This window comes from Saimiri boliviensis, chromosome 7, assembly GCF_048565385.1.
Source record: "Saimiri boliviensis isolate mSaiBol1 chromosome 7, mSaiBol1.pri, whole genome shotgun sequence".
In the NCBI taxonomy this organism is placed as follows: domain Eukaryota; kingdom Metazoa; phylum Chordata; class Mammalia; order Primates; family Cebidae; genus Saimiri; species Saimiri boliviensis.
Window position 1 is genome coordinate 66255853 of NC_133455.1, and position 11333 is coordinate 66267185.

General features: G+C 45.5%; 1 protein-coding gene across 8 annotated transcripts in view; it reads right to left on the reverse strand.

Moving 5' to 3' along the window:
• The window catches only part of TFCP2 (transcription factor CP2), a 65756-nt gene extending 55781 nt beyond the window's left edge, over positions 1-9975 (reverse strand). For 6 of the 8 annotated variants that reach the window (XM_039472129.2, XM_039472131.2, XM_039472130.2 and 3 more), the window contains exon 1: positions 9138-9930. In XM_039472129.2, the coding sequence (XP_039328063.1) occupies positions 9138-9259 (122 nt within the window). In that variant the 5' untranslated portion in view covers positions 9260-9930. The other 2 variants (XM_039472127.2, XM_074402640.1) reach the window with 2 other exon arrangements.
• Positions 9976-11333: the final 1358 nt, after the last annotated feature.

The window sequence follows — 11333 nt, forward strand, 5'->3', positions numbered from 1 at the left end:
CCGCCTCCCGAGTTCAAATGATTCTCCTGCCTCAGCCTCCTGAGTACCTTGGATTACAGGCGCCCGCCACCATGCCTGCCTAATTTTTGTATTTTTAGTAGAGACAGGGGTTTCACCATGTTGGCCAGGCTGGTCAAACTCCTGACCTCAGTTGATCCGCCCACCTCGGCCTCCCAAAGTGCTAGGATTACAGGCATGAGCCACCATGCCCAGCCAAATAATCTTATTTTTTTTTTTTTTTAGAGACAGAGTCTTGCTCTGTCACCAAGGCTGGAGTGATGTGGCATGATCATAGCTCACTGCAGCCTCAAACTCCTAGGCTCAAGCAATCCTCTCACCTCAGCCTCCCGAGTAGCTAGGACCACAGGCTTATACCACCATGCCCAGCTAATTTTTATTTATTTTTATTTTTTGTAGAGAGGAGATCTTGCTATGTTGCCCAGGCTTATCTTGAACTCTTGGCCTTAAGAGAGCCCCCTGTTCCTAAAGCACTGGTATTACAGGCATAAGCCACCATGCCTGGCCTCCATTATAATCTCATAGGATCACTGTCATCTACAAAGTCTGTCTCTGACCAAAACATCATTATGCAATACATGACTGTACTGAGCCGTCCACGTTCCCTTGGGCGTGTACAATGACTTCTTAATTTCTCCCATCTATTTGGTTACTTTTGATCATCCTAGTCATCAATATCTGTTTTCTTTGTTTTGTTTTTTTGTTTTTTGAGATGGAGTCTTACTCTGTTACTCAAGCTGGAGTGCAATGGCACAATCTCGGCTCACTGCAAACCCTGCCTTCCAGGTTCATGCGATTCTCCTGCCTTGGCCTCCGAAGTATCTGGGACTACAGGTGTATGCCACCACACCCGGCTAATTTTTGTACTTTTAGTAGAGACAGGGTCTCACCATGTTGGCCAGGCTGGTCTCACACTCCTGACCTCAAGTGATCCACCCGCCTTGGCCTCCCAAAGGGCTGAGATTAAAGGTGTGAGTCACCACGCCTGGCCCCTGTTCATCAATATCTGGCTTTCAAAAGGCGGGGGAAAGGAGAAGGGGAGTATGGTGCCAGCCCTTTAATTCTCTCGGGCATCACTTCAGTGTTGCTAATAGGACGACTTGCAACAAAAACAAAAACCAGGGAGGTGCAACAATAACCATTGCCTCTTTGCAACTCTGTGATCAGAACCAGCAATTCTTTCTTTTATTTACTTTATTTTTTGAGACAAAGTCTCACTCTGTCACCCAGGCTGTAGTGCAATGGCATGATCATGGCTCACTGTAACCTCCGCCTCCTGGGATCAAGTGATTCTCTTACCTCAGCCCCCCAAGAAGCTGGGATTACAAGCACCCACCACCATGCCCAGCTAATGTTTTGTTGTAGTTTTGTTTTCTTTGTTTTGGTAGAGCCGAGGTTTCACCACATTGGCCAGGATGGTCTCAAACTCTTGGCCTCAGGTGATCCACCTGCCTTGGCCTCCCAAAGTGCTGGGATGACAGACATGGGCCACCATGCCCGGCCTCTTTTTTCTTTTATTTATTTATTTATTTATTTATTTATTTATTTATTTATTTTAAAGACGAGGTTTCACCATGTTAGTCAGGCAGGTCTTGAACTGCTGACCTCAGGTGATCCGCCTGCCTTGGCCTCCAAAGTGCTTGGATTACAGGCGTGAGCCACTACGCCCGGCCCTCTTTTTTCTTTAGACAAGAGTCTCACTCTACCACCCAGGCTGTAGTGTGGTGGTACAGACTCTGTCACCCAGGCTGGAGTGCAGTGGTGCAATATCGGCTCACTGCAACCTCTGCGTCCCAGGTTCAAGCAATTTTCCTTCCTCAGTCTCCTGAGTAGCTGAGACTACAGGCGCCCACCACCACGCCTGGTTAATTTTTTGTATCTTTAGTAGAGATGGGGTTTCACCATGTTAGCCAGGGTGGTCTCAAACTCCTGACCTCAAGTGATACACCCACCCTGGCCTCCCAAAGTGCTGGGGTTACAGGCATGAGCCATGGCACCCCACCGTGAATTTTTTTTTTTTTATTCCTCTTTTACCATGTTGAGAATGAAATTATCTTTTAAGTGAAAAAAACACAAGCACTGGCTCACGCCTTTAATCCTAGCACTTTGGGAGGCTGAAGTGGGTAGATCACCTGAGGTCAGGAGTTCAAGACCAGCCTGGCCATGATAGTGAAACCCCACCTTTAAAAAACAAACAACAAACAACAACAACAAAACACAAGCACTTACAAAGGGTTATTTCTGCGTAGAGAACAGACTGGATGACAGTGTGTGTGTGTCTGTGTGTGTGTACACACTGAGTCAGAAGAAGAGTTGGATCAATTAAAAGGCTGCTGAAAATTAAGAACATAGGTCGGCCGGGCGCGGTGGCTCAAGCCTGTAATCCCAGCACTTTGGGAGGCCGAGGCGGGTGGATCACGAGGTCAAGAGATCGAGACCATCCTGGTCAACATGGTGAAACCCCGTCTCTACCAAAAATACAAAAAATTAGCTGGGCATGGTAGCGCGTGCCTGTAATCCCAGCTACTCAGGAGGCTGAGGCAGGAGAATTGCCTGAACCCAGGAGGCAGAGGTTGCGGTGAGCCGAGATCGCGCCATTGCACTCCAGCCTGGGTAACAAGAGCGAAACTCCCTCTCATAAAAAAAAAAAAAAAAAAAAAAAAAAAAAACATAGGTCATGGAAGATGACAGAGTAGGAACTCCAGGAGTTAGTACCTTCACCAAGACAACTATTGAGATGGCAAGAACTGCTTGAGGTAACTATTTTAGAACTCTGGGGTCTTATCAGACACTGGCAGTATCCAGAGTAGTGCTTGATGAAGAAAAAAGTTGGTAAATTTTAGCGTATTATGGCATTTGGAACAGCATCTATCATTCTCTAGCTCCCAGACCTGTGGTATGCAACTGTTGGGATGGCAGTTCCTATTGCAGCTTGCTGGGAAATAGGGGCTTCGTCCTCCAAAAATTGAGGTTATGTGCTTTGTTCACTACTTTTGATTGCTGAGGAGCTGCCAAAGAGGCTGGCCACTGTTTCATATGTGCACACGCCCCTGACTGAAGTGGCTTCCCTAGTGGCACTAGACAAGTGGATTTAAAGAGACAGAACACTCTTTTCTTCGTTTTGTTTTCTTTTCTTATTGGATCTAAGCATTTAAGGAAATCTCTGTCAAGTCACTGAAAGACCACAGAGATAAAAGAACACAGACTTCAGCGACCATACGCTCTTTGCAAAGACAGTTTGGAAAAAGGCACTAAACAAATGACAAATGCAGCTTTCATAAGTAACAACAGTAATCCCTAGGGAGGCAGTGGAATCTGACTTTCCGAGTTACCATTTTACGACATACAAAATGTCCACTTCCCAACAAGAATTTGCAAAGCAAAGAAAGAAACAGGACTATATGGACCATTTACAGGGGAAAAAAAAAGAAGTTGACAGAAACAAACCCATAGCAAGCCCAGACAATGGACTTACTAGACAAAGAATTTAACTGTCTTAAATATGCTCATAGAGTTGAAGAAAACAATGAAAACAAAACAAAATAAAAACTAAAGGAAATCAGGAGAACAATATATAAACAAGTAAGAAATATCAATAAAAATATTTTTGAAATATAAAAAGGAATGAAATAGAAATTCTGGACATAAAGATACACTAGCTGAAATAAAGATTTCATTAAAGATTCAAGATACAGGCAGAACAAAGAATCAATGAACATGAAGATAGAACTCAAATTACTTAAGCTAAGGAGCAGGAAAAAAATGAACAAAGAAAAAGGAATAGAGGCCAGGCGCGGTGGCTCACACCTGTAATCCCAGCACTTTGGGAGGCCGAGGCAGGTAGATCACCTGAGGTCAGGAGCTTGAGACCAGCCTGGCCAACATGGCGAAAACTGATCTATACTAAAAATACAAAAATTAGCAGGGCATAGTAGCCCATGGCTGTAGTCCCAGCTACTCAGGAGGCTGAGGCAGGAGAACTGCTTGAACCCAGGAGGCAAAGATTGCAGTTAGCCAAGATCACACCACTGCACTCCAGCCTGGGTGACAGAGCAAGACTCCTTCTCAAAAAAAAATAAATTAAAAAAAAAATTATTTTAAACCAGCCAGACAGGATATCTCAGGACTGTACATACCCCTAGCTACTAGGGAGGACTGCTTTAGCTCAGGAATTTAAGACAGCAGTGAGCTGTGACTGGGCGACTATACTCCAGCCTTGGCAACAAAGCCAGACTCCATTTCTAATAAATAAATAAATAAATCAGATTTCTAGTCTGTGCCCCAATCACTGGAGATGGGCCCCTAAACTGGATTTTTTTTTTTTTAATTTTTTTGAGACAGGGTCTCGCTCAGTCACCCAAGCTGGAGTGCAGTGGCACAATCATAGTTCACTGCAGGCTTGACCTCATAGGCTCAAATGATCCTCTCATTTCAGCCTCCAGAGTGGCTGGGACTAGGGGCAGGCACCACCACACTCAGCTGATTTTTTTATTTTTAGTAGAGAGAGTGTCTCCTTATGTTGCCCAGGCTGATGGAAACTCCTGAGCTCAAGTAGTCCTGCCACCTTGGCTTCCCAAAGTGCTAGGATTCCAGGTGTGAGCCACCAATATAGGCCCCAACTATATTTTTATTTTTATTGCATTTTTTTGAGACAGAGTCTAGCTCTGTTGCCCAGACTGTAGTGCAGTGGCACAATCTCAGCTCACTGCAACCTCCTCCTCCCGGATTCATGTGATTCTTCTGCCTCGGCCTCCCAGATAGCTGGGATTACAGGCGTGTGCCACCATGCCCAACTAATTTTTGTATTGTTAGTGGAGACAGGGTTTTACTATGTTGGCCAGGCTTGTCTCAAAACTCCTGACCTCAGGTGATGCATCCACCTCAGCCTCCTAAAGTGCTGGGATTACAGGCATGAGCCAACATGCCCAGCCCACAGTGTTTTTTTTTTTTTTGTTTGTTTGTTTTTGAAATGGAGTTTTGCACTTGTTATCCAGGCTGGAGTGCAATGGCGCGATCTCGGCTCACCGCAACCTCTGCCTCCTGGGTTCAGGCAATTCTCCTGCCTCAGCCTCCTGAGTAGCTGGGATTACAGGCACACGCCATCATGTCCAGCTAATTTTTTGTATTTTTAGTAGAGATGGGGTTTCACCATGTTGACCAGGATGGTCTCGATCTGTTGACCTCATGATCCACCCACCTCGGCCTCCCAAAGTGCTGGGATTACAGGTATGAGCCACCACACCCGGCCAAGTGTATTTTTTTAATGAGACAGAATCTCACTCTGTCACCTAGGCTGTAGTGCAGTGGCACTATCTTAGCTCACTGCAACCTCCACTTCCCGGGTTCAAGTGATTCTCCTGCCTCAGCCTCCTAAAAGTAGCTGGGACTACAGGCACGTGCCACCACACCTGGCTAATTTTTTGTATTTTTAGTAGAGACGGGGTTTCACCATGTTAGCCAGGATGGTCTCCATCTCCTAACCTCATGATCTGCCACCTCAGCCTCCCAAAGTGCTGGGATTACAGGTGTGAGCCACCGTGCCCGGCCCCAAGTGTATTTTTAATAAGCACTCCAGGTGACTCTTATGAATACTAAAATTTGAAAACCAATATCTAATTAACACAAATCAATAGAAAAGATTGAATGTGCATAAGCGTCAAGAGAATAATGACTAGTACCTAACACATGAAAAAAAAGATGAAAAAACAAAAAGGCTGGGCGTAGTGGTGTGTGCCTGCAGTCTCAGCTACTCGGGAGGCTGAGGTGTGAGGATCACTTGAGCTCAGGAGATGGAGGCTGCAGTGAGTCGAGATGGTGCCAATGCACCCCAGCCTGGGTGACAGAACGGAGCCACCTCAAAAAAAAAAAAAAAAAAAAAAGAAAGAAAGAAAGAAAAGGAAAAAGCACTTAAAATGTTGGCACACTGTGCTCTCAAGAACTCAAAGAGATGTTTGAAAACCTATGCATTTGATTTTGATGTTGAAGTAAAACTAAATGCGTAGATATGCAAGCCATTCTCATGTCTGTGAAAAACCACACAGGGTATGATTTGTAAAGCACTCTTAATTAAATGTAAGATAGCATAGTATCAAGAGCATATGGTAGTGCGCATAGTAGATGAACAAACGTTTGCTGATGATGTTAATTTTTTTTTTTTTTTGAGACCGAGTTTCGCTCTTGTTACCCAGGCTGGAGTGCAATGGCACGATCTCGGCTCACCGCAACCTCCGCCTCCTGGGTTCAGGTAATTCTCCCGTCTCAGCCTCCTGAGTAGCTGGGATTACAGGCACGCACCAGCATGCCCAGCTAATTTTTTGTATTTTTTTAGTAGAGACGGGGTTTCACCTTGTTGACCAAGATGGTCTCGATCTCTTGACCTTGTGATCCACCCGCTTCGGCCTCCCAAAGTGCCAGGATTACAGGCTTGAGCCACCGCACCCGGCCGATGTTAATTATTTTTAATAACAAGTACAGTTATAGCTAATTATTTCCATCCTAACCTCACGTAACCTAAACAAAATCAAACTTTTTGCTGTGGATATCTTTACACAAGCAACAGCATAAAAAAATCATCAAATATTATGTCAGATGCTCATGTGTAAGTTCCAGGTCAGGGCATTTACTTTCAGACCAAATTAACCTCGATTTTTGGCCAGGCATGGTGGCTCATGCCTGTAATCCTAGCACTTTGGGAGGCCAAGGCAGGCAGATCACAAGGTCAGGAGTTCAAGACCAGCCTGACCAACATGGTGAAACCCTGTCTCTACTAAAAATACAAAAATTAACTAGGCATGGTGGTGCGTGCCTGTAATCCCAGCTACTCGGGAGACTGAGGCAGAAGAATCACTTGAACCCGGGAGGTGGAGGTTGCAGTGAGCTGAACCATCATCTTTTTTTTTCATGTGTTAGGAGTGCAATTGTACCACTGCACTCCAGCCTGGGCGACAGAGTGAGACTCCATCTCAAAAAATAAAATAAAACCTCTATTTTTATGCTCAGACTTATATAAACAAGGACAGGTAAAACCAAAGTTAAACTTCTCAAGACTAAGATCACTGCATGATAGAACACACAGAACTCAAGTTTCCCTGAAAATCACTAAAATATTTATACAAGGATAGTCTTTTTTCCCAATGTTTCTTAATTTTTAAATACTTTTTCTTTTTTTAAGAGATGAGGTCTCATTCTGTCACCAGGCTGGAGTACAGTGGTACAATCACAACTCACTGCAGACTCAAACTCCTGGCTCAAGCAATCCTCCCACCTCAGTCTCCTGAGTAGCTGGGGCTATGGGACAATGCCACCAGGCCTGGGTAATTTATTTATTTATTGATCTATATGTGAAGAGTGGGTCTGGAATCCCTGGTTTCAAGGGATCCTCCAATCTCTGCCTCCAAAAGTGCTAGCACTACAGGCATGATTATTATTTAGAATAATAGTCTTTATTATTCTAAGTAAAGATTCCTGAAGATGCTGAAGTATTAAATTCTAACTCATAATTTTACTTCAGTGAGGAAAGTCCACTTTGAATTAGCACGAATAAAGGAACTTTACATAACTCTTAAAAGATCTCACTATCAGAATGAAAAATGCATCTACTTTCCCCATAGAAAGCATTTCTCCCCTACAAACTCACAAACCCAGTGAAAATGTTAAGTTCTGGTGGAGCGCAGTGGCTCACGCCTGTAATCCCGGCACACTCTGGGAGACCTCGGCAGGTGGATCACCTGAGGTCAGGAGTTTGTGGCCAGCCGGGCCAACCTGGTAAAACCCCATCTCTACTAAAAATACTGAAAAAAAAAAAAAAAAAAAAAAAAAAAAAAAAAAAAAAAAAAATTAGCCAAGTGTGGTGGTGGGTGCCTGTAATCCCAGCTACTTGGGTGGCTGAGGCAGGAGAATCACTTGAACCCAGGAGGCAGAGGTTGCAGTGAGCCAAGATAGTGCCATTGCATTCCAGCCTGGGCGACGAGAGCAAAATTCCGTCTCAAAAAAAAAAGTTAAGTTCTAGTCTCTTGACTCACTTATCTAGGTTAAGTCTTATAATGCATTAGGAAACCCAATTACAGTCCATCTAACCCCAAGATGCAGCTGTTTCAACATTTCCAAACGGGATTCTTGCACAGGTAAAATTAAATAAACTATAGAGAGAAATGAAGTAGCCAATACATGCAAAAAGTTATATAGGCAGTAATGCTGCTTTCAAATGAGTTTCTGTTTTGTTTTGTTTCTGAAACGGAGTCTCACTCTGTCCCCAAGGCTGGAGTGCAGTGGCACCACCTCTGATCACTGCAACCTCCGCTGTTCAAGTGATTCTCCTGCCTCAGCCTTCCAAGTATCTGGAATTACAGGCCCACGCCACCACACCTGGCTAATTTTTTTTTAATTTTTAGTAGAGACAGGGTTTCACCTTGTTGGCCAGGCTAGTCTCAAACTCCCGACCTCAAGTGATCCGCCCATCTCAGCCTCCCAAAGTGTTGGGATTATAGGCGTGGGCCACCGCACCCTGCCGAAAGGAGATTTTTAATCTATTACCAACAACTGACTTGATACATAAAGATTTAGAAGCATCTTAGAGTTTCCTTTGTCACGTTTTCATTTCACAGCTTATGTTTTAAAAGTCAGAAATCCCAGAATTAAGAAAAGCCTCAAAGCAAGCTAGTGATAAGATACAGCTGTATGGACTTCTTCATCAAGGACTTCCATATCTTTCCAACAAGCAACGAACCAATATTCATCATTAAGCACCAGTTCCCAATTCCCCAACATCCTAGACATCCTTCCTATGCTGTATGTAACCCCTTCTTCACATAACGTCAGACTTACCCACACATACACCATCAGTCCCCAAGTCTCCCACATTGGCACAAAAGCGTCTCAACATTCATCTGGTTGCTAATCAAGGACCATTCTTCCTTCCTCCACTGATCCTGCACAGGCTTCATATTGCCTACAATCGCTTTTTCCATTTCTTCCACAACACTGACTACTAAGTCCCTTTTCCTCAATCGCAGGCAGCTTTTTAAAACTCTATATATCTCCTTCTCACTCAACCCCTTTTCTTAGTCTCTATCCCGCCTTTGTTATTAAGAAGGTGTAGGGTCTGGGAAAGTCTCACTCACCTCATGCTATAGGCACCAGCACCCAGTTCCTGGCCGATCCCGGACAGGCTAGCATCAAAGTCCTGCACCAACCCGGATTCAATCACTTCGTCGGCCAGAGGCAGCTTCAGAGCCCAGGCCATCCTGGCTCCTTCCTTGCCCCAGGAGACACCGTGTCTTGTACAAAGGCGCGGAGGGTAATTCTACCCAACAGGGACAAGACAGTAGAAAACTACAAACCAAGGTTTTCCACGCAGTACCCACCACCCACCCCCAAACCCCACCAGCACTGCTCGTACAATTATCTCCCGTATCTTTGGCTGACCGCTCTTGGCTGCCCCAGGTTCCAAAATCTCCCCTGCCCAGCTCTCGAGAACGTGAGGCTCCCTTTGCTCAACTACTGCAGACTTCCCAGAGGCAGTTCTGGACTCCCGCACTCCCACTTAGTAGGCTATCCCCTTGAGCTCTTAGGGGTGGCTTGCTGCTTCCCAGGCAGACCAGCAGCAGCCGCAGGAAGACAGCCCGGCGCTCCCACGCTGCTTTTGGACCTTTTCCCCCGCCCCCTTCTGCTGGAGGCCCCCTCCCTCCCAGGGATCGCGCTCTCTTTCCCCTCCAGGCCTCGCTTCCGGTCAGTCCCACGATCACTTCCGGTCACCCCTTCTCAACTCCGCGGCTTAGAACCAAATCCAGCTTTCCGCTGAGTCGACTCCTCTCCCTCTGCAGCCTCCCACGGCCTGGAAACATGGAAGGAAAAAGTCCAGCACAGGCGTGAAACCCAGAACCGCCAGGCCCTTCCACCGCCCGCCGCCCCAGCGCCAACCAATCATGGCGTCCTCTTCCTTCGCCAGCCCGGCGAACATGACGTCACGCTGTTATTCACCAATGATGAAGAGACCTCGTCGGTCTCGGCAGCGATGATAGGCTGGCTATGCCACGGCTCCGCCCCCGAGATGGGTTACCAGATCACGGAGAGGACTTGGCGTACAAGTGTCCGGGTTTAAACGTCTATTCGTGTGGTTACCGGAGTTCTGGTATCCGCTACCCATCAAGGCGTCACCCTGAGCCATGGGAGGAGCCCTCCTTCTAGTCTTATGAACCCACTCCATCCCTGCGAACTCTTTACGGCTTCCCAGACGCTCCTTACATGCGCGCGCTTGCTCCTGCTCATCCTCCTGTTTCCTTAAATTCGCCTCTCCGGAGGTCAAGACCCTACTTAAGTCCCACTTCCTTCCATATTCATTTTATCTTGGGTATCCTCCCTAATGGATTTGGACAGAAAAACATGAGATTAGTAAAAATGCGGTTTTTATAGTAGAACGATTTATAATCCTTTGGATATATACGCAGTAATGGGATCGCTGGGTCAAATGGGATTTCTATTTTTAGGTCATTGAGGAATCGCCACACTGTCTTCCACAATGGTTGAACTAATCTACACTCCCACCAACAGTGTAAAAGTGTTCCTATTTCTCCACACCCTCTCCAGCATCTGTTGTCTCCAGATTTTTTAATGATCGCCATTCTAACTGGTGTGAGGCAAAAATGCGGTTTTTAAAAGGTTGTGCTGGTATGGGGTGTTGGAATTTAAAAGATCTGAAAATCAGCTGGCCGCGGTGGCTCACGCCTGTAATCCCAGCAGTTTGGGAGGCCAAGGCAGGTGGATCACTTGAGGCCAGGAGTTCAAGACTAGCCTGGCCAACCCTGTCTCTAAAAAAAAAAAAAAAAAAATCTGAAAATCAGAGTTTGGGCTGAGGTCTTCACTTACTACTTTGGTGTCTTCAGAATAATGGCTTATTCCCCATTTGTAAATAGTAAGTATATCTGCTCCACCTTCCTCCTTTGAGGATTGAGTAATAATCGCCATTGTTTATTAATTAGCAACTATTTTTAGGAACTTTATTTCACTGAGTAGTCCTCAAAGCAATCTTAAAATTAGAATTATAAAGGTAAGTGTAATAACTCTCATTATTTATTTATTTATTTTTGAGACACAGTCTCGCTCTGTTGCCAGGCTAGAGCAGCGACATGATCTCAGCTCACTGCAACTTCTGACTCCCTGGTTCAAGTGATTCCCCTGCCTCAGCTTCCCAAGTAGCTGGGATTACAGGCATGCGCCACCACGCCCAGCTAATTTTTTGTATTTTTAGTAGAGATGGGTTTTCACCGTGTTGGCCAGGATGATCTCGATCTCCTAACCTGGTGATCTGCCCACCTTGG